Genomic DNA, 24,800 nt, shown 5'->3' on the forward strand with positions numbered 1-24,800 from the left:
AGTAGTAAATGTACATATAAAAATATTGCAGTTCTAAACATTCTCATTGATCTAGGAGCTGCAATCAATTTCATGACCAAGGAGACTATGTTTAAACATGGGTCTCCAGGAGTCCTTGAAAAATATCACTACAGTGTTGTAGCTTGCTGAAAGATGCATAGTGGAGCCATAAGGAATAATCAAAGATGTAATGGCTTCCAAAGACTCCTAGGAATACCCCACAAAATTCTTTTTCCTCCAGCCCAAAACCAAGTTCAATGGTTATCCATTCATTCTAGGGAGACCTTGGTTAGTTATTAATGATGCATATATTAGTTTTAGGGCTATAAACATGACAATTACTAATGGGTAGTCTAGAAAACAACTTGTATTATCCCCTAGCTCAACCTATTGTTGAATATAATTTTTCTTCATGGGTGGAAGAAGAAGAAGAGGATTCTGACCTCTCGTCACCCTATCCTATAGGCACAATAGAAACCACCATATGTAGCAAGAAATCTAATGTAGGTGACTTGATTGACAATTTTCTGTAAAATCAATATCCTACTGTTATGAACATTGATGGGGTGAAAGAGGAGCCATCCCTAGGGAAGCCTAGCTATTCCAAGGGCATCCCATGGGTAAAATATTAATGAGTATCTTGAGTATTCGAAATTAGTTCCATAGTAGCCATTTTTGCGTGATATTTCAAGTCTATAACAAGACTCATCATCAGGACAAATTCTACAGAGAAGAGCAAGAATGATGGATAATAAATATGTAATGGAAGGATATGAAATGTGAAAGAGTCAACCAATCAACCCTAAACTTTATATATATCTCTCTCTCTCTCTCTATATATATATATATAAATATATAATTGGAGAATCTATCTTATGTTTTATGTTAGTTCATATTAATAATTGATATTATTAGTAAGAAAGTTTAATAATTTAATAGGGTTAATTATTATTAGTGTTAATTATTGTACCAAGAGGCGCTCTACAACCTAGTATAGGGTGCATGGATAAGCGTTGGGGTGAATAATAATAATAATAATAAGTAAATGTCAGCTTTATGTAAATTAATTCTCATATTACTTAACCCTAGATCCTTGTGATGCCCTTAACAGAAGATTAAATCCCTGCGATGGAATTCGATGAAGGGTTTGCAAGTTTCAAAGGAAGCTGCAAAGACAATATTGTTTGTTATTTTGTTGGAAAAACTCTTTTTTCTATATATATCTGCATTCAAGCTCTAAAATCACGATGATGTTAAGTAAGTTTTTACAATTTAAACCATCAGGGTTACAAGGTTTACCTATTGAGTGTGAAACACCAACAAATATGTTCTTTGACTTCTTTCTAATACCAAAAGCAATGACCCATTCCAACGTGGATGTGGATACATACCTTTCAAAATGGTTTTGTATCAAGCCGTGGTTCAAAACTAACATAAATGTCATTTCATATTTTACCTGAGTTTCTTTTGAATATATTTAGTTTATTCTCCAGCTTTTCTTTACTGTAAGTGTACCACCACTCAATTCTCAGTTGCCAAATGTGAATATCACTTTTATCAATGCTTACTCCTCCATCAAGAAACTCATCGAAAATCCACAAAAATATGTTATATATAATCTACAGACTGTAAAAATTAAATTTTCACATATGATCAAATGCTATAAGGTTAGTTAATGTTGTATTGAGATTTAATTACATAGTGTTGAACCTCAGAAATCCTTTTACCAATCAAACAATGTTTTGCAAAGAAGTATATTATAGATATTCCATAGAAATATATGTCTAATTTTGTTGTGATTGATGTATTTAATGTTTAATTTATTCATTTGGATTACATAGGAATTCCTCGTGGATGTATCTTCATGGACTGTATGTATCTCTGAAATATCGATGCTGCATCTCTTTGGATATGAAAATTAGTTTTATGATATGAAGGATGTAGGACCTATCCAAGAAGGATCCAGATACGATACATATCTGGATGTATTTTGGAGGGAAGGATCCAACAATATAGCGTTGAATGAATTTTTCATGATTAACTTAATGAATAGTAGCAGTAATCATCTTTGAAAGAAATTTATATCAAAACAATGCTCAAAATTGTGGTCTTTAGTAAACATTCAGAACAATCTTCCTAGTCATATTTAGTTGAAAAACATTCACTTTGAACTTGATGTCTGATTTTCATTTTATAGTGAATTAAATATTTACTGAAATGTCTCTCAAACTATAAATTTATTGTATTTATTTGGCAATCGGACGGAGCATTTTCTTCCATCTTATGATGCTTTTTGTCTCATGAAACCAGTATAAAATGAAATTTACTCAATTCCTTCATCATCCTTTTTTTTAATATAATATTTGTCACATTTTACATTGTATTATTTTATGAAATTCCTTATGTTCTTTAGTACTAATCTTACAATAAACATATACAGTTACATCAAAGTTCATGTTCTACCATAATTATTTTGGCATTGGAGATGAATATAACTTACAACAGTTCCACATGGAAATTGAAATCACTAGGCAAAGTCTTTTAAATAAGTTTGTTAGATTATAATGAGTATATTTAAAATATTATTATTTATTTATAAGATGCATATTAGTGAATTTCTTTGGGGTTTAGTTAATTCGTGTTCAAATTTCGAGGGAAAAAAATGTGAAAGTTATTTAGATGCATCATTATTTTTAATCTTTAGTAAATTTACAATTTACAAATTTAAAAATTTAAACTAAATTTTAAATAAAATTGACAGTTGATTCGGAATGGATCTTGTAAGTCAGGTCGAAGTTTTCTATGCAACCAAGATGGTCCTAGGTAGTGAAATTGTTTTCTACTTGTGCACAAATTGATCACCCTAGTTGCTCATGAAATCAACATTAAGTCAAAGAGACCGAATTACTGATTCTAGTGGTATATCCGGATTAATGTCCATTGAAGTTTTTACTACAATCAGGTAAAAGTCAAAGTTAGCATTTATCTCGGGCCAAAGTCAAATACACCAATTAGTTCATTTACCAAATTAATGTTGGTTGATATGTTTTACTTGAGTGCAAAGAAATAGATTGCCACGTGCGTAATGAATGGCTACCACGTGGCCTGACCACCCTAGTTGCTCGCGAAATCAACATTAATTCAAAGAGACCAACTTACTAATTCTAGTGGTATATCCGGATTAATGTCTGTTGAAGTTTTTACTGCAATCAGGTAAAATTCAAAGTTAGCATTTACCTCGAGCCAAAGTCAAATATGCCAATTAGTTCATTTACCAAATTAATGTTGATTGATATGTTTTACTTGAGTGCAAAGAAATAGAGTGCCACGTGGGCAATGAATGGCTACCACATGGCATGACCACCCTAGTTGCTGGCGAAATCAACATTAAGTCAAAGAGACCGACTTACTAATTCTAGTGGTATATCCAGATTAATGTCTGTTGAAGTTTTTACTGCAATTAGGTAAAATTCAAAGGTAGCATTTACCTCGAGCCAAAGTCGAATATGCCAATTAGTTCATTTACCAAATTACTGTCGATTGATATGTTTTACTTGAATGTCTGTTGAAGTTTTTACTGCAATCAGGTAAAATTCAAAGTTGGCATTTACCTCGAGCCAAAGTCAAATATGCCAATTAGTTCATTTACCAAATTACTGTCGATTGATATGTTTTACTTGAGTGCAAAGAAATAAGTTAGCATTTACCTCAAGCCAAAGTCAAATATGCCAATTAGTTCATTTACCAAATTACTGTCGATTGATATGTTTTACTTGAGTGCAAAGAAATAGAGTGCCACGTGGGCCAATGAATGGCTACCACATGGCCTCTCCATGGCATTTTAAAATTTATTCATGCATGCAGGGTTCTAAGGGGGAACTTGCAACCTCGACTCTCTCTTGCAAACACCTCTACCAACAAGCTAGCTACATGTTTCTTGCAAAACAAGGGCACAATGTTGATGATAAGGGAGGTAAGGTATAACTATGGAATATAGTTATAAACCTAAGCTACAACCTAATGTATGGTTTAGGAGCATAACTATGGTATATAACCTAAATGGCATATGTATCAAACTCATGTTAATTTATCAAAAACCATGGAGTATATTAATGTGGCATGGACTTCTTAAGGTCAAAGCCATATGTTAAATCTTATGAAAAAGATATAGGTTTGTTGGAGATTTTAAATGACATTCGAGCTTAGATACAAGCCAACTGAGTTTGGAGACATGGCAGGTCCTCGCAGTTGTGGCACCGATCTGCAAGTCGGATTATGTGGCAACAAAAGCATAGTAAGGTGGCATGTAATCGTAGTTGTGGTACCGAACTCGAAGTCAGGTTATGTGGCAACAGAGGCGTAATAATGTGGCTTTTTCATTGCAGTAGTGGCACCGAACTGGAAGTCAAGCTATGTGGCAACAAAGGCATAGTAAGGTGGCTTGCTCATCGCAGTTATGGCACCAAACTGGAAGTCAGACCATGTGGCAGTCCAGTTGTGCAGAGGTAAACCCAAAGAGTGTGCATTCCGTAGATATTTAGATGGTGTAGTTAAAAACCTTAGGCTATATTTTCATAGTCCAGAACTAAATAAAAAATGTCGTGGTTCATCGAACTATACACAATAAATCAGATGGGTTTATTGAAGCCTTATATTAAGGTTCTCTTCACCATCTATGTCGATGGTATTAATGAATTAGGATTATATTAAAGTATGGATTTGTTACATATATGGTTTTGATATTTGTCAAGTGCTGGACCAATAAAATTTGGTATGCCAAAATATAATGTATATCCCTGCAAGCCTTATCATTAAGGTTGTGGATTAAATTGACATTCGGTTTATTGGTGGTCCATACAACAGGGTTTATAATATATTTTTTAAACTATATTGGTCATGTATTAAATCACTGAGATGTGTTGTGGTGCCAACAAGTTTCCTTGTTAAAACAACCAAACAAAACTCCAAAAATTAGCATTGGGGAATAATATAGAAGAGGTCGTAGTACCATCCCAAAGAAGAATTCATAAGGATAATTTAGAAGACAGTTCTAGGAAGCAAAGACGAGCTTTTTAGTGAAGCCTTTTTGGAGGAAGTCTAATAAGCCAGAGTGTTGTCGAAGTGTAGTTTGAATCGCCAAGGGGGTAAAGCCACTGCATCATCTGGAAGTGTGGAGTAGCTTGAGGTTTTGGTAAAGCTAGGTTTTGGATTTCTGAAAGCATCCTGAAGCTGATTTGAGCCATTTAAGAAACAAAACTAAGGTTTTGGCATGATCTAGATTCAACGACAATGCTTGTTCATCAACAGCAGTAGTAGATTCTACCAAATTTTTTTCCTAAATTGTGTCTCACTAAGACAAGTAGAGACGAGGTAAAAATCAATGTATTTTTGAAACTTGAATACTCGATTTCAGTAGAGGTTAGAGTCAAAGTTATAGGACTCCATATTTTGTGGTAATTGATAAGTCAGTTGTAGGTTGTCAAGTAATTTTGTAAGATTTCTCTGAAGGAGAAAATTTCTAGTCTGAGGGAAATATCCGCAATTGAAACAACTATATTTATGTACCTCTTTCTATTCATTGGAATATGAACGGCCAGCTAGCCTTTTAGAGTAGGGCCCGGAGACGTAGCTCATGAGGGATGAACTCCATCAACAATCTCGGTGTCTTTATTTCTAACATTGCATGTTTAAAATTGCTGAGTCCTTTATGGTTAATTTGCTCAACTAAGTTAAACTAATGTTTAAGAAAGACCCATTGAAGACTTGCCAAGTGTTATGTCTCAATCTAATTCCTCAATTTTAGATCATATTTTGGTATTAGAGCAAGACCCTACAAAGTGTAAGAATGGGTAAAAATTCAAGGCAGCTCCAGTTGAAAGAACTTGAAGAGTTCAATCAACAGTTTCAATAAGAGAATGTTGCATTGCGGTGAATGGTGCAAGCTTTGCAGGAGGACAAGCAAAGACTACAAGAAAAGATTGAAGCTTTGTAGAAGAGTCGAAGGAGAAGCAGTCTGTCAGTTCGAAGTTCATCTACTGAAGGGAAAAATGAAGTCTTGCCACTTTATTAGAAATATGAAGACAATTCATCTCTGTCAATGACTCGAAAATCACAATCGATAGAAGAAGATATTAAAACCTTTTCTTCATCTTCTGAAGAATCCCCTTATGCACCCGCCTCGCCAGGCAATGATTGTTACACAACATTTTGTCACTGTCCCTGTACTGCCGATTCCTTGATCCTGGATAACCTCAACAGTGAACACCACATGCTTTTCCTTCATGAAGAAACTCCCATTATGTCCCTCTTCATGAGCAGATCAATTCCATTTTGCACCATTTCCCCTGAAACTTTTGTTTTTCCTAGTTTACAAGACTGATGCTAATGACCTTTGTCTTCCCCACGCCTATGTGTAGAGATTAGCACTATCCCTAGCGTCGACCGAAGTGACTGAGCTATGTTCCAGTTGCACCGGTCTTGTTATGGAAAGTTTTTTTAAATTAAGAGCCGAAGCTTCCAGCTCTAGAAGCTTTGTAATGAAGTCTGGTAAATGGTTTGGACGGAGAGGGTCGAGGATGCAAGTTTGAGCATCTTTCCCCTATAATGATGGAACTACCTCAAGCGATAATACCTTCTCTCATGAAGAGTGGATCCATCTCCCAACCATTCATCCTATATAAACCTCCCTTCTTCCCAAGCACAAGCTAGTGTTAATGTTGGTGTGCTAGTGCTATTTTGGTTTGGAGTAAACAACAAGCTATTCATAGTTGTAGCTATCTAGTTGTGTAAGGGAGAAGAGTGATTTGGTTTGGAGTGAAGCCTAAAGGGAAGAGGTTTAAACCTATTGTCAATTGAGGACATCATGGAATGCTAACAGAAGTGTGTGGGAACCTGGTCTTGTCAGAGGAGTGTTAGTGAATCAATTAAGCCAAGTGATTCCATTGTTTTTAACTGAGTCATTCAAATCATTGTAAGCATTTCTCTTGGGTGCATTTTGATAGTATTCGACACCCTTCCTTTGATCAATCAAGAGTGAGTTCAACAGGGAAAATTTTAAGAACCCCCCCTAAATTTATAAATATAATAAATGGGCGAATCTCCATGGTATATAGGAAAAATGGAAGGCGATTTTATCAATAATATAATATGTATATATAATTTTTTGGCGAATCTCTCACCAGGCATGGCGAATATTTTACTCAATTATAAAATCTTGTAAGATCTTGGTGAGTCTTTCACTAAATAATAAAACTTTGTAAAATCCTAGTGAATCTTAGCATAGGCTACATGCTGGTTTAATTCCCCCATTTAAATAGGCTACATTACAGGTGAATACCATGGGTCAATACCATGTGCCATTTTGGTGAATACCATGGGTCAATACCATGTGCCATTTTTATTTTTATTAATTCTAATATTAGGGTTAATAATGGTTTTTTGCATGGTATTAATAACAATCTAGTCCATGGTATTTGTCCCATAGTATTTTGGCCATAGGTTTCACCTAAATATAACACATTTTTTGAGTGTTCGTAAATATAAGGTGACTTATGGAGTAAATATAAAAAAATATTTTATTTTTTTACCATACCTCTCGTTTATTTATATTTTTATTAATTTACCATACCTCTTTTACAAATATGGTATTTGGCCCATAGGATTCACTTAAATAAAACCTCTTTCTTGAGCCTTCATAAATAGAACGAGGGTTATGGACTAAATATAAAAAGAGGTTTTATTTATTTACGATACGTCTATTTATATTTTTATTTATTTACCATACCTTTTGAGTAAGTATAAAAAGACGTTTTATTTATTTACCATACCTCCACTTTACTTATATTTTTATTTGTTTACACCCTTACATGTATATAAGGTGACTTATGGAGTAAATATAAAAAATGTTTTATTTATTTACCATACCTCTCATTTATTTATATTTTTATTAATTTACCATACCTCTTTTATAAATATGGTATTTGGCCCATAGGATTCACTTAAATAAAACCTATTCTTGAAAATGGGCGAATGGATTCACTTAAATAAAACCTATTCTTGAAAATGGGCGAATGGAAGGTTGTAAGTCGTAATTTCAAGGGCTAAATTTACTTTTTTTTACCCTCTCCCTTAAAATAAGGTGGGCTATTTGAGGAGATTTGTAAAAATGTACTATGATACAAAATATTCGCCCACTAAAAATTTAAAACCCCTTAATTTCGCCAAAGGGCGAACATTCGCCCCTAAAATTATCCTTGGAGTTCAAGCAAGTGCAAAGTTCAAAACATCAAGCGAGCCTGAAACTAAGCGAGTTCAAGTTTAATGAAATCAAATATTCAAACAACAATCAAGCCTGTTCATATCTACAACAAGTGAGTGTGCGTTCAAGCAAGCAAGCTCAAACATTCAAGCGAGCAAGTTCTAAAAATCCAACAAGTATTAAAAGCAAGCAAGTTCTAAAAATTCAACAAGCATTAAAAGCAAGCGAGCATGAGTTCCAGCAAGTTCACATGGCGAAAAGCATTCAGTTGTTACAGATTCTTAACAATTTGATCCTCTCAACTACTGAAGACATGATGCAAATTAGCAAAGCAACTCTTGTTGATATTTCAATGAATCTACAACATGCACATGAAACAATTGAGTTCCTTCGATTAGAATCACAACTACAAAGAAATGAGCTGCAACAGAAGAGTGCTACTTCCAAGTCATTCAACCATACATATGAAGATAAAGGTGTTGATTCCAAATCACTCATCCAAACAACTTCAAGTGTAGAAGTTGTTCATGATCAAATTGAACTTGCTTCTTCCAAACCAATCATCAAGCTGTGGGAAGAACTTCAAAGTAATAAAAACCAACGAGGATTAGGATATGACAAAGATGAAAACAACTTGCATATCCCCGATTATTCTAAGCCAATCAAGTTCATTAGTGCAGGATTTCTTGATCAAATAACATCAACAAGCCATGAGAAAGATGAAGACAAACCCACATGCAAACATTGTCAAAAAAAAGGTCACATGGAAGATCATTGTTTTGATCTCCATCCTTGTCACCATTATGGCAAGAAGAATCATTCATCAGAGAATTGCCACAAACAAGACCAACCTACTAGATTAAAGATCAATTATGCATGGATTGATCATTGGGAATGGTCGTCAATAGTAAAATGATTGTATAAGTTTTACTATAGAATTAAATATCAACTATTGCATCCAACAGTCAATTGAAGATGGTACTCTCATGCACCTAAAAGGGGGAGTACAACAGTGAAACTCTCCTACACCTGAGGGGGGGAGTTTAGAATTCAGAAATCAAGTGCAAATGATTGTCTCTCCTTTCAGTTGATACAGGGGGGAAATGATAATGGAATTAAGGGTGGTTGTCAAACTGAAAGTCTTGACAACATCATCAAAAGTAGCCAGTGGGTATCTTCAAATAAGCCAGTGGGCAATTTCAACATCAACAAATTCGGCAGTGGGCGTTCTCAATATTTTGTTAGTGGGCAAAGGATGCTGATTGAAAGCAAAGGACAAATGGATCCTTTTGCAGCTTGGCACATGATGGAGTTGTCAAGAAAAATTTCAAAGATGACTCAGACTTGTAGCTGACTCATGTTCTCTTCGGATTGGAGTTATTTCAGCATCCAGCTTTGGCAAATTTTCAGGCAGTTTTTTTGAGGATCAACAGTTTCAACATGAGGACTTGGAGATGGTCCCAGGTTCTTATTTTGGACTTATCATTGGGGGGGGGAATGTTAGGCTCACTCTCATATGTTAAAAAAATTCAAAGTCCAAATAATTAAATCAATTAAAATCATGAAAGTTAGAATTTAACCCTATCTTTCTAGATTGAGTTTGTTCCTCATGGGTAGGAGTCAGTTTAGGCTTAGTTGGTTGAGAGATTCTCTCCAACTAGTTAGGCTCCTAGATTAGCGTGTTGTTGAGATATTTTCTCAACCATAGAGTCCAAGATAGACATACTATCTTGAGACAAACTTCCTCATGTATTTATTTGTATTATTATCATTATTTGTACATTGCATTGCATTATGAGAGGACTACAGTAAGGCTGAGGCATTTTTCACCATCTCTGGTTATTCTATGTTTCTAGTATTTTTTATGTGTGTTAATTTTATTTAATATTCTACATGTGGTATCAGAACTACTGGTTTTTTCCCAGATGTTACTTTCTTGTGGATTCAAGCTGGGTTGGAGCATATGTTGGGCCATGAATTTTGGGGTTCCGATAACGCTGTGAACTGAATGAGATTTATGCAGAATTGCAGCAAGCCCAAGGTCAATAATTTCAAATTCGATCCATTGTTCAATGTTATTTGCTCTTGGGTTGCAATCTACTCCAAAACCACAGAGCGCCCCTTCTCATAGTTTCACCTCAACACGCCTTGGAATCACCGACAAATGGAACATTATTGGCCATGTTGAGACGTTGATTATATAGAGAGTCCGTGTAGCTGCGTTGTTTGACTGGTTGTTCGAATAGAGGGTCATATTGGTCCAGTGAACTTTCCCTTTCATTCACTTAGCACTGAGTGTAATAGATGAGCAAAAATGGTTGCCTGCTCATTGTCCTCCTCACATTTATCTACCCAACACCAATTACATTAAATACCTCCAATGCCTGGTTTTACATGTACCATTGAGACGTAGAAGGGAATTGGCCTTGTGCAAGTTTCCACTTCCGACTTTAGAACAAATATTTCGTTCTTCTTTGATTGCCATAAATCCTGGAGACAAAATTCTTAAATCATGAGGAATTCTTGAAACTATGTCAGTCTACGGTCAAAAAAATCGAATCTTGATATCCAGTTATTCGTCTGTCCAACACTAGTATTCGAAAGATTTTTCTTGGTCAAGTATCAGAGCTCCAGATGTTAATTTTCAGCATCAACATTGCCCAAAAAGTCAAGGGCCCACATGTGGAAAGGAATCAACCTAAGGGAATTTATGTTGAGATTTTTTGTTTTATTAAATTTGGAAAAAATCTCATGTATGTGACAACAATAGGATTAGTTGCTATATTAGCTCCAGTATTTTTTGAGGAGGAGTTAACGCATCCTATATTTGTTGTGAGGGAATTTATGATTCAGTTTTATACTCCAGCTATAAGAAATGTAATCCCGTAGAGAATTGAGTGTGTGTAGAGAAAATAGGGTGAGCTGAGGGTATGTGTGAAGAATTAAAATTGTTGCAATCTCCTGTTGAATAATAAGATTTCTGATGCCTCTATTCTAGTGGATGTAGCCCAGATTGGTTGGGTGAACCACGTTAAAATCTTTGTGTTATGGTTTTCTGATTTTGTATTTTTTGTGTATGTATGTTTATTTTTATTTCCGCTGCGCATTGTTTGGTCTAACAATTGGTATCAGAGCGGCGCAGCGGAAGCGTGGAGGGCCCATAACCTACAGGACTCTAGTTGTGGAGCTGGTACGTGTGACAGAGACGCGAAAAGTGAAGCTTTTCTGGTTGGCGCGGTTTTGGCTGGAACAGCAGCGCCAATTTTGAGCTAAAGAAGGGGCTGGCGCGGTTTATTTAGTAACAGTCACACCAATTGGCGCGGAAGTTCTAGGAACAGTCGCGCCAGCACGCCAACGCGCCAGAAAGGGCTATTGGCGCAGAAACGAAAGGGTTAATCATGCCAATTTCCTGCCTTGCACGGATTTTGTTTCAGGCATGGGTCTTCCGCCATCGAGGAGCGCCAGGCAGTTTATTTTGTTTCAGGCATGGGTTTTCCACTGTCGAGGAGGCCAGGCAGTGTTTCCTTCTGGTAAACCTACAATTTTTTTTGTTTGTTTTGTTTTAGAATTGTAATTACACGGTACGACAGAGGCATTTTATAGTATAAAGAAAAGGAATTTTTAATTTGGAATTGGAGATTCTGTTTGTTACAACATGGCAAAAACTCAAAGTGTTCGTTTTGAGATCGAGAAGTTCAATGGCAAAAATAACTTCAAAATCTGGAAAGTGAAGATGCATGATCTACTTGTGCAACAAGGCGTGGCAAAGGCACAGTTGGGAAAATCCAAACAACCTTACACCATGACAGATGATGAATGGAATGAATTGGATGGAAGAGCTCTGAGAGGTATTCGACTGTGTTTGGTGGATGATGTTTTGTTTAACATCGTGTCAGAGTAAACTGCTGCCGGTTTGTGGACAAAGCTTGAGAAGCTGTACATGACAAAATCCTCAACCAATAGGATTCTGAACCGACAATTGTACAGTTTGCGCATGAAGGAAGGTACAACTATTACTAATCATTTGAATGTCTTTAATACTCTCCTGATGCAATTATAAAGTATAGAAGTAAAATTTGAATCAGAGGATAAAGCTATAACTTTATTATGCTCGTTGCCCGAGTCATGGGATCATTTTGTTACTTCTATAAGTCTAAGTGTATCAGAAACCCTTGAATTTGATGATGTTGTTGGAGCTTTGTTGTCCGAAGAGACAAGGAAGAGGTCAAATTCCGAAACCTCTACATCAGAAGCAATGATGGCTAGAGGTCGTTCTAGAGAAAGATGGTCCGGTAAGCACAGCGACTCGCGTTCAAAATCGAAAGGGAAGAAGAGTAAGGTAAAGTGTTGGTTTTGTGGAAAATCGGGACATTTGAAGAAGGACTGTTGGAAGAAACAGCAAGCATCCAAAGAAGACTCTTCAACAGAGAAGAAAGAAGCAAACACTACAAATACAAGTTCGGCATCCAAGACAGGTATGAGTGATGAAGTGTTATCAGTTGATTTGTCTAGTCATGATCAACATTGGCTGTTAGATTCTAGTACACCAAATCACATGTGTATTCATAGGGAATGGTTTAAAACTTATAAACCAATCAATGATGGAGTAGTTTACATGGGAAATGATGTCACATGTAACATTGTGGGAATTGGAACCATTCAGCTTAAAATGTTTGATGGGACAAATAAAATTTTAACTAATGTAAGACATGTACCTGAACTAAGGAAAAACCTCATTTCATTAGGAGTACTAGACACTAATGGATATAAAACCTTTATTCAAGGTGGAGTAATGAAAGTTTATAAAGGAATTTTACTAGTAATGAAAGCAAAGAAGGTTGGAAATCTTTTTCAGTTAGAAGGAAGAACAGAGTCAAATCATGTTTCTACAGTGTCTGAAAATGACAGTAATTCTATTTGTTTATGGCATCAAAGGTTGAGCCATATGAGCGAAAGAGGATTAAAGATTTTATCTGATCATAAGTTACTTCCTAATTTAAAGTCTGATAAGTTAGATTTCTACAAACATTGTCTGTTTGGGAAACAAAGCAAGCAGAAGTTTAAAACTGGAAAACATACTAGTAAGGGAATCCTTGATTATATCCATTCTGATGTTTGGGGTCCGTCTCCTACAACCTCATATGGAGGTTCGTCATATTTTGTATCTTTTATTGATGATTTCTCTAGAAAAGTGTGGGTCTACATGTTAAAGAAGAAGTCTGATGTGTTTACAGTTTTCAAATAGTTTAGAGCATTAGTTGAAAACATCACTGGAAGAACTATTAAATGTCTAAGAACTGACAATGGTGGCGAGTTTACTTCAAAGGAATTTGATAATTATTGCAAGGAAGCTGGGATCGAAAGACATAAAACCACTGTGTATACTCCACAGCAAAATGGAGTTGCTGAACGCATGAACAGGACTCTTTTAGAGAGAGAAAAAAGTATGTTGAGTAACGCCAATTTGCAGAAGGAATTATGGACAGAAGCGGTTGCTACAACTTGCTATTTGATAAATCGATCACCATCAACTGCAATAGGAGGAAAAATTCCTCAAGAGGTATGGAAAGGTCATCCTTGTGATTATTCTAAACTGAAAGTTTTTGGTTGTGATGCATATGCTCTAGTTCCAAAACATCAGCATTCTAAATTAGATCCTAAATCAAAAAGATATATCTTTGTTGGATATGGTGATGGGACTAAGGGATACAGATTGTGGGATCATACTACTCATAAGATCATCATTAATAGAGATGTTAAATTTAATGAATCCTCACTTGAAAGTTCAGATGTAGATGATAAATTGAAACAGGATAATGTATCTAAGCTTCAACACATTCAGTTTGAAACCAGTTCTAATACTGATGATGATGAAGATAAACATGGTTCAGATGCTAGTCATGAACAAGTTTCATATGTAGATCATGAAAAAATTTCAGATGTAGATCATGAACATGTTTCAGATGCAGATCATGAAGAAGTTCCTACAGATAATAATCAGCAAATTGTGGAAGTACCAGAAACATCTTTAAGGAGATACACGAGAATTAAACGTCCTCCTAGAAGGTATGATGATTATGTTACTTCAATTGCTTTAACCGCTAACGATGATGAACCTTTGTGCTATCAGGAAGCTGTAGAAGGTTCTAAAAGTGAAAAGTGGAAAGAAGCTATGAAGGACGAGATGATGGCATTAGACAAAAATGACACATGGGATCTGGTAGATATTCCTAAAGACAGAAAAACTGTGGGATGTAAATGGGTGTACAAATTGAAAAGGGGTGTTGATGGCTCAAAGGACAGGTACAAAGCAAGGCTGGTCGTGAAAGGTTTTGCTCAGAAAGTAGGCATTGAATTTCATGAGATATTTTCACCAGTTGTAAAAATTGTTTCAATTCGAATTGTATTAGCATTAATTGCCTTACTTGATTTAGAATTACAACAACTAGATGTTAAAACTGCATTTTTACATGGATATTTAGATGAGGAGATTTACATGGAACAACCGGAAGGGTTTGTTCAAAATCGCAAAAAGAAATTTGTCTGTAGGCTCAAGAAGTCATTGTATGGTCTGAAGCAGTCGCCTCGACAATGGTACAAGAAATTTGATTCTTTCATGTTGGGTCAAAATTATATAAGAAGTGAATATGATCATTGTGTTTACTTTAAGAAATAAAGTAATGGCATGTTCATTATCTTATTGTTATATGTTGACGATATGCTTTTAGCAAGCAAAAGCATAACAGAGATCAACAGGTTAAAGGCTCAGATGGCTAGGACATTTGATATGAAAGATCTAGGAGCAACAAGACAAATTTTGGGCATGGAGATTTTCAGAGACAGAAGCAATGGTAAGTTGTGGCTATCACAACAGAAGTATATTGAGAAAATACTCTTGAGGTTTGGTATGAACAATGTGAAGACAATTTCAGTCCCTTTAGCTTCCCATTTTAAGCTTTCTTCAAGTTTATGTCCTAATACAAATGAAGAAAAGGAATATATGTCTCAAATTCCATATGCCAATATAGTAGATTGTTTAATGTATGCGATGGTCTGTACTCGACCAGATATTTCACATGCAGTTGGGGTTGTCAGCAGGTATATGGAAAATCCAGGAAAAGAACACTGGTCAGCAGTGAAATGGGTGCTTCGGTATTTGAGAGGCACAAGTGATTATTGTATCACTTATAACAAAAGTAGTGAATTTGTTTGCGGATATGTTGATTCCGATTTTGCAGGTGATTTGGATAAGAGAAGGTCAACTTCAGTGTATGTCTTTACTCTTGCAGGTGGTGCTATTAGCTGGATGTCAAAGCTACAGAATATTGTTGCTTTATCCACTACTGAAGCAGAATACATAGCTGCTTCGCATGCTTGCAAAGAAGAGGATTGGTTGAAAGGTTTGATTGGTGAGTTTGGTAGGTTGCAGGACAACATCAGGTTATTTTGTGATAGTCAAAGTGCAATTCATTTGGCTAAGAATCCGGCCTATCATAGTAAATCTAAGCATATACCTATCAAGCACCATTTTGTAAGACAAGTTATCACTGAAAGGGGTGCTTCTATTGAAAAAGTCCATACGAAGGAAAACTGTGCAGACATGTTCACGAAACCCGTTTTGTTAGAGAAGCTACATTGGTGTCTGGCTTCTCTTAGCTTGCAGAAAAGATAAAAATAAATGAACAGGGTATCAGGCTAATTGTTGTCAAGGTGGAGATTGTTGAGATTTTCTGTTTTATTAAATTTGGAAAAAATCTCATGTATGTGACAACGATAGGATTAGTTGCTATATTAGTGTTGAGTCTTGAAAATGTCATTCATTTCCATTACACTTTCACTATTATGTCCATTATATCACCTCCATTTCACTACTATGTCACCACATTCATCCCACTTTCATTATCATTGGGCCACCTTTATGTTTTTCCAATCTTTATTAATTCTAAGCCTTTTAAGTGAATTTGTGGTTAAACATTAGAAAATAATGTGCATATGCTTATACCTAACAAATGGGTTGAGATTGTTGACATGTGTAGGTTGAAAGGAGACTTCTAGAAGACCCTTATGTGGCACTCTAAGGCCAAATTCGAATTTGGTTGGAAAGAATCATGGGATCATGAGGATATGTGTCACATCTCCTAATTGTATTGTAACTTTAAGAAGACATGTGTCTTATCAGTTCCTATTTTGATTAGGACTCTAGAGGTAGAGGGAGAGATTCATGGACTCTCATTAATGAGATGGCTTATCATCTTTTTGTATAAATAGGAGATCTCTCTCCTTCATTTGTTAGTTTTTAGTCCCTAGTTCTTAAGTTTGTAGTTCTTCTTTGATGGCTTTTGAAAGCTTTGGAGAACTTTGTTGTACTTTGTACTTTTGAAGAATTTGAATAAAGCTTTGATGTTCTCAACATGGAAGGAGATGTGAAGTAGATGTCATGGAGCACATTAGAATGTAAGGTAGAGTAGATTTCATTTTGTAATTTTTCTTTGATTTCATTATGTCATTTGATTGCTTTCAAGTTGGTAGATTAGATTTTTCATTCATGCAATTTTAATTCATGCAAGTGTGTTCAACCGGTTGATTGTAGATTAGTGATGCACATAGCCTTTTAATGACTAATGACATGATAGAATCATCTTGTCCTTCTGCTGAAGCAATAAGGATACTGGGTCTCATAGTCACTAGCTCATTGTTTGGTTGTTGCATTCTATTTTGATTGTAGGTTAGTGATGCACATAGCCTTTTAATGACTAATGACATGATAGAATCATCTTGTCCTCCTTCTGATTTATTTTATGAGTTCTAATTCCAGCATTGTTATTTCTTTCATTTTTGTTTTGCTCATTTACTTTCCTACAATTTAGATATCATATTGCTTAAAATTGTTCATGATTGCTTCCCATAAGGTAGATTGAGCTGAAGGGTAAAGGATCAGAAGAGTTGAAGTAGTGTGATTAGTTTCCTTTATGCAATTTAGATATCATATTGCTTAACTTGTTCATGATTGCTTCCCATAAGGTAGATTGAGCTGAAGGGTAAAGGATCAGAAGAGTTGAAGTAGTGTGATTAGTTTCATTTATGCAATTTAGATATCATATTGCTTAACTTATTCATGATTGCTTCCCATAAGGTAGATTGAGCTGAAGGGTAAAGGATCAGAAGAGTTGAAGTAGTGTGATAAATTAGTTGTTTTGCTTTCAGTCTTTGATTTGCTTTAAGTTTAGTTTTTACTTTCTTTTTTTTCATACAGCAGCAAGGATACTGGGTCTCATAGTCACTAGCTCATTGTTTGGTTGTTGCATTCTATTTTAATTGAAGTAGCTGCACATTTACACTTTTGTTTAAGTAGCTGCATATTTACACTTTTGTTTAAGATCTTTTGAAGTGCTTTAGAATAGGATTTCCATTTGCATTAGACACTTTAGGAAACCAAAAGAACAAAACCCCCAAAACAACATAAACTATAAAACAATGAAGTAAGAAAAAGGTTAACTAAGCACATATGGTGCACCACACTTCATCAGTTTACGATACCCGGATTGATAATTTATGTAGAGCAATTTAAGACGTTAAATTGACTAGACATTTTGGTGCTGTTGTCGGGGAAGTGTAATTAGGAGACCTTATTTCTTACATCTGAAAAAAAAATTAACAATTCTTGAGTATGCTCTCCTCCTGCACTTTGTGTGATCTGGAGGATCAGAAAAATGATTGTTATGTAAAAAAAAAAAAAAAAAGTTAATAATTCTTGAGTATGCTCTCCTCTTGCACTTTGTGTGATCTGAAGGATCAGAAAAAGAATTGTTATGTAAAAAAAAAAAGGAAAAAAAAAAGGGAGACAAAATAAACTTCAACATTTCAATTGATTCAATAAAAAAAAAAAAAAATGAAAAAAAATGAAAATCAACTGCTTTGATAGGTTCAAATTGTCCAAAATTATCTGGTTATGGTTTGTAGTGGTCTTCAAAACACTGTATCCTGTTTTAATAAGGTTTTGCAACTTAGCTGCGGAAACTGCCCTGATTCCGCAACTAGTTGAGAATTCCGCAGCTGTTTCAAGGTTTAGCAGGTTACAGGCATCCAATGAAAAAACCGACCACATGGGCATCTCCAGAATTGTCCCGACATGGATCCTATCCTAGTCACCCAGCTCAGATCGATGAAAAACCAGCCTAAGACCTCAGTCAAAGTCATGTTTTTAGCATGCTTTTCTTTGAAGACTTTGCTGCCTGAAATTAAAAATCATTAATTCTTCTTATAAAAATTTACAATTTCAGAGAAAGAAAAAAAAAAGAAGAAAAATTATGGCCATCTTGAATCCTAGCTTTTCACTGTGGCTTCAACAAGTAAATCTGCCTCCCTGTTCAAGCTTTGGCCTGAAATAAACCTGCAACATAAAAAAAATGCACTGTATATGTGAGAAAAAAGGGGATCGAATGTTAAAACGATTAGGTAACAATGAGGAGGTGAATGAAAATTTGAAGAGTCCATGATAACTCCATCAAGGGGCCTCGAAATTTCTTTTTAGAGGCTGAAATTTATTATTGTTCAGGTGGATTGTGCTCCTTGTTTAAGGACCGAATTGTGCATTTTTGGAGGTTGATTCCTGTAGGAGGCATTCATCATTTAGTGGCAGATTTTTGAGTTGATTTCACCTTTGGATAGCTACATTATCGATTAGAAACAGAGGGTTGAATTCTTGAAGATAGCTTCTGGTGATCCATTAAATTATTAAGGGCAGAGTAGTCATTTTTCTCGAAGGGCGAGAGCATGTAAGCTGATTACATTTGCTGACAAAAGGACAAATTTGTTAGCTGAATTTTATCTTATTTCAGGGGTCAAATCCTCTTACTGTTGGAGCCAATTTCCTCTGCCATTATATCCATCAGATTGCAGGTCTACTTCATGGGATGAGTTCAGCATTCACCATAATTATTTGGAGATTGATCTGAGTTAGAATGAATCAATAAGCTCAATTGATGCCACTTAGATTTCCGCCACCTACAAAACCTGTGATATAAACGACCTGAGCTGTAAGTTCAACAAAATTCTTAAGTCGTTGTTTTAAAAATGCAAGGTATCATTATTAAAAACAACCACTACAACAATTGTTTGGAAACGTTTCAGATAACAAACCTGTGACTATCAGTCGCCCCAATTCTTCAACTCTGTCCCTCTGTCTAAAGATCACAAGCCTAACAGGGCTGATGAACGGGAGCATATTGAGCAAGCCAGGGGCAATGTTATGTGGGCTAGAACATGGAGAGTAGGAGGTGTTCTTGCTGTATCTAGGGCATTTGGCAATCGGTTATTGAAACAATATGTTGTGGCTGAACCTGAGATTCAGGAAGCAATAATTGATGATGATTTTGAGCTTCTTGTAATTATTGAACCTGTGTAATACACCTGCAGAACAGTAAAACTCAAAAAAACGTAATAGCTGAAAAAACGTCTAACTTCAAACGTTCGATTTGCTCAAACAAAGACGAATTTCAAGAAAATAAAACATGGGTTTTTTTTCCAGGTGGGTTAATTAGATAACCCAGAAACCGTTTGAAGAAATTTGTGGCGGTCTGGGAGAAATCCTCGGTTCTTTAGAGCCTCTTTTTTGCCGCCGCGTGAAGAAAAACGGAATTTGAGTTAATTAACTAGTGTGATTGAATTCGGCGCGCCTGAAGAAGGGGAATTCCAATTTTGTTATGTTCTGGCACCTACTCCACCTCTACCACGTCTTCCACCCTTTGCCACCACGTCCTCTGCCCATATGCCACTCATTGTAATTTATTAAAACCCGTTAAACAGCAGTTCCAATCCAAGATGACTCTCTATCATTAAAAAAAACCGTTTGTTGATTTTGCCACCCGTCTAAGCACTTGCTCTGCCACCTCTCGATTAATAACAGTTCTAATTAAACAAAACACCTGTTAACATCAATCCAATTGAAGACAGCTCTCCATTACGTGAACCAGTCCAAACTGATCTGGCAATTTCTATCTAACTTCACTACTCCACTCCATTCCTGCCACTTGTTCTCTGTTTCTCCATTTACCATCACTATATTTTTCTCCATAAAACCATGTCAATTCCCCGCTAACACATAATGAATCTTCTTCATCCATCATTCACACAGATAAATTGTTAGAACAAGAAGGAAAGAATGGGTCTGTTGTTGAGGGCAGAACCGGAAGGGCCCAAGTTTGTGGAAGGGTCGGATAGTTATGGTTATAGGCTGTTTATTGTAGGAATTTACAGGGTAATTTCCACAGAAAGAATACCAAAAGGACACCGCTCACAACCAGATCTCAAATCAATACACCAGTATTTTTGACGTGGTTAAAACCCTCAGAGTGCAAGGAGGGAAACAGTCCACGGCCTGTCCCAACGTGGGTACTACAGGCAATTTATTAATCAAAGAATGAAAATTTACATAAGCTTCTCTCATGCACGGATTACCCGAACAATGACCCTCCATGCGCTTTAAATAGAACTCATGGACCAATCGGGTGTCAAGCCACGGATCAAGTGTCGGTAATACCGAGGTGAGAGTGAACCGTCGGATCACTACATATCGTGACCGTCGGATTGTAAGTTACAAAATGTACAACGGTAAAGAAACACACTTTACCTAACTCTAACCTAACTCTATACTAGACCAAGTTGAACTTAACTATATCCTATGTGTCGGAATATCCTAACATCCCCCCTTAAGAACAACTTGGGATAGGATTGAAGGATTTACAAATATGACACAATAGGAGAAGGAAGGAGGCACTAGAGCCTATCCCCCCTTAGTGACAACTTCCTGAACTCCAAGCATATATCGAAGTTTAGTGAACTTCGCCTCTGTGAGAGCCTTTGTGAAGATGTCTGCAACCTGATCATCTGTTGGACAATATTGCACTTCAAGAACATGGTCATGAATGAGCTTTCTGATGAAGTGCATGTGTAGTTCAATGTGTTTGCTGCGCTGATGCTGGACTGGATCTTTGCATAGCTGAATGGCACTTTGATTATCACACCAAAGTGTGGTTGGATGCTGCTGCTCAAAGCCAAACTCTGATAGGATCTGACGAAGCCACAAGGCTTCCTTACTAGCTTCCACGGCACCACGATACTCTGCTTCTGCTGACGAAAGAGAAATGGCAGCCTGTTTCTTACAAGCCCATGTAATAGGTCCTGAACCAAGAGTGAAGACATAACCGGCAGTAGACTTCCGATCATCAGGGTCACCAGCCCAATCAGAATCAGTGAAACCAACTAACAGAGGAGCTGCTTTGGCACTGTAATGAATCCCAAACTGTACTGTACCTCGAACATAACGAAGTATTCTTTTAGCTGCTTTCCAATGACTTTCACGGGGGTTTTGCATAAAACGAGCAACAAGGCCAACAGCAAAGGAAAGATCAGGACGAGTATGGGTTAAATACAAGAGTTTTCCGACAAGTTGACGGTATAAGGTAGCATCAACTTCAGGAGAAGTACAAGAGACTGAAAGTTTGACTCCAGACTGAAAGGGAGAAGGGGCTGGCTTACAGTCTTCCATGTGAAAATGACGAAGAATATCACAAGCATACTTGGACTGGGAAAGGAAAATACCCTCTTGGGATTGCAAGACTTGAAGACCGAGAAAATAGTGTAAGTGTCCTAAGTCTGTCATTTCAAATTTCTTTTTAAGGCTGACTTCACATGGTTTATAAGGTTGGGATCACTACCAGTAAGAATAAGATCATCAACATAAAGAACAAGGATGATAAGAGAGTTGCCCACTTTCTTGGTGTAGACAGTATTGTCAGAATGACACCTAGAAAAGCCAGATTCTAAAAGAAAGCTATCCATTTTGGCATACCAAGCCCGAGGAGCTTGCTTGAGGCCATAAAGGGATTTCTTAAGTCGACAAACAAGGCTGGAGTCTGTTTGTATGAAGCCAATGGGTTGTTCCATATAGATTTCTTCCTGCAAGTCCCCATGCAAGAAGGCAGATTTAACATCCATCTGATGGACTTCCCATTTTAAAGAGGCAGCAAGGGAAAGAACAAGGCGGATAGAGTTCATTTTGGCAACAGGGGAGAAGGTTTCAGTGTAGTCAATGCCTTCAACCTGTGAAAAGCCCTTAGCAACGAGACGAGCTTTATGTTTATCAACTTTCCCATCTGGTCCATACTTGGTTCTGTAAACCCATTTACATCTAACAAGTTTGCGTCCCTTTGGTAGAGGAACAAGATCCCATGTATCATTTGTCATCAATGAATGATATTCTTCATTCATAGCTGCTTCCCAATGTGGATGGCCTGAAGCTTCTGCAAAAGTGTCAGGATCATGATTTACTGGAGCTTGAGCCAGTAAAGAAGAGGCTCTTTCAAACTGAGAACGTGTACGTCGCTGATCTGTAGGATCACCGGCAAGATCACCTGCTGCATCCCGAGTAGCACGGACCCATCTTGGAAGTTGAGGATCCTGAGAAGGTGGGGGAGGATTATCATCCTCGCTTTCATCATCTGAAGAAGAAATGTTTTCAAAAGTAGAAGAGATAGGAAGAGGTGGCACATCCGCCGGACTAGGCTCGCAGGCCGATTTATTTTCATCAAATTTTACATCTCTTCTAATGATAACATTTTTGGACTTAAATGGAATAAGTCTATAACCTTTTACATCTTCAGAATATCCAACAAAAGTACATTTCTCACTCTTAGGTTCTAAAGCTTTATGCTTTTCATCTGGAATATGGGCCCATGCTTCACTTCCAAACACACGAAAGTGACTTACATCTGGTTTAATGGAACTCCAAGCTTCTTCTGGAGTGATATTCTCTAGAACCTTAGTAGGAGTGCGATTGATTATATAATTTGCACAATTAATTGCTTCGGCCCAAAAACTAAGACTGAGTCCTTTAGATTGCAGCATACAATTAGCCATTTCCTTTAAGGTGCGATTTTTCCTTTCAGCTACACCATTTTGTTGTGGAGTGTATGGAACAGTATGTTGCATTTGAATTCCATTTTCGGTGCAAAAGTTGATGAATGTGTTTTTAACATATTCTCCACCATTATCAGTTCTTAGCTTAAGAATTTGATGTCCAGATTGTTTTTCAACAAAGGCTTTGAAGGCCAAAAAAGTGTTAAATACTTCGCTCTTGAGTTTTAAGAAGTATACCCAAGTGCGTCTGGAGAAATCATCAATGAAAGTTAAGAAGTACTTGCAGCCAGAGAATGAAGCAACAGGAAGAGGACCACATAAATCACTGTGCACAAGCTGTAAAGGGGCTGAGGCGTGCCAAGAGGCACGTTTGTCAAAACTGTCCCGATGATGTTTTCCGAGTACACATCCGGAACAAACACCATCTCTGCAAGATACCATAGGAAGACCTGTCACCATATTTTCTTTACATAGATGCTGAAGGGAGCGATAGTTTAAGTGACCAAATCGCTCATGCCAAAGTTTGCTCACTTCATCATTATGAGCAACAAATACTGAGGGAAGATTGGATGACCCAAAGTTGTGAAACTTATACAACCTTTTGGAATCATCAGCAAGACCAGTAGCTAGAATCTGTTTAGGATCTTTTAGATCCTTGATTACAACATCATGAGGTGAAAATTCAACAATTTTACCTTCACCTGAATGAGTTATCTGATAGACAGATAGAAGGTTGCAGGATAAGGTTGGAACACATAATACATCATTAAACTGACCATTGTCTAGATGAACAGTTCCAGTCCCTACAACATTAAGAGATCTATCATCACCAATATATATATTTTTGGTGTTACAATCATTTAAAGAAGAAAACATGGCTTGGTTTTTGGCCATGTGACAAGAGGCTCCAGAATCAATGAGCCACTCATGAGAATGAGAAGAAGAAGAAGAAGATACATTTAATGCATAACCAGACTGAGATGATTGACAATGACATGCAGAAAGTGCCATTCCGGAAGTTGAAGTTGAAGTAGGCTCCACATGGATGTTATGTTTCTTCATTGCGGCTTCCAAGGCTTCCATCTTCTTAAAGCATTTAGATTCTAAGTGGCCATCTCGATTACAAAAGTTACAATGTCTATCAGTCTTCTTCCATTTGTTTTTATTGGTCTTATCATTTTGCTGAAATGATCTTTCATTTTGAGGCTGAGATGGTTTAGGACCATTCTTTTGAGGATATGACTTCTTAGGATTCTTTGAATTTGGTTGCTGCTGGGCGGCTAACGCTTTCGTGGAAGAGTTTCCAAGATTAAGAAGACCAAGGTGTAAGAGTTTTTCTTGTTCTCTTATTAAGGAATCACAAAAGGAGTCAAAGGAAGGGGCCTTGTAGTCTTGTCCTTGACAAATGAAAGCTTCCCTTGTAGAATGGAAAGTGGAAACAAATACAGAGTAGGCTGGTCCCAACTTAGTAAGGATGGAATAAATAAGGTTACCATCTTCTTTCTTAACTTTAACACCTTCCAAGAGATATCTAAGGGTCTTGAATTTGGACAAGAAATCTTCAATGCAAGAAAAATTATTAGGATCCAAAGTAAGCAGCTCATTTTCAAGTTGATGGGCTCTAATT

General features: G+C 36.6%; 1 protein-coding gene across 1 annotated transcript in view; it reads left to right on the plus strand.

The window, feature by feature from the left end:
* LOC149160313 (putative protein phosphatase 2C 59) overlaps positions 1-19,661 on the plus strand; it is a 57,270-nt gene extending 37,609 nt beyond the window's left edge. Inside the window, exon 5 of the mRNA XM_089434577.1 lies at positions 19,410-19,661. Within this exon, the coding sequence (XP_089290703.1) occupies positions 19,410-19,661 (252 nt within the window). The remainder of the gene's footprint in view (positions 1-19,409) is intronic.
* Positions 19,662-24,800: the final 5,139 nt, after the last annotated feature.

This window comes from Pinus tabuliformis, chromosome 5_2, assembly GCF_031772625.1.
Source record: "Pinus tabuliformis cultivar Carrire ecotype Pingquan chromosome 5_2, CPIR1, whole genome shotgun sequence".
In the NCBI taxonomy this organism is placed as follows: Eukaryota; Viridiplantae; Streptophyta; class Pinopsida; order Pinales; family Pinaceae; genus Pinus; species Pinus tabuliformis.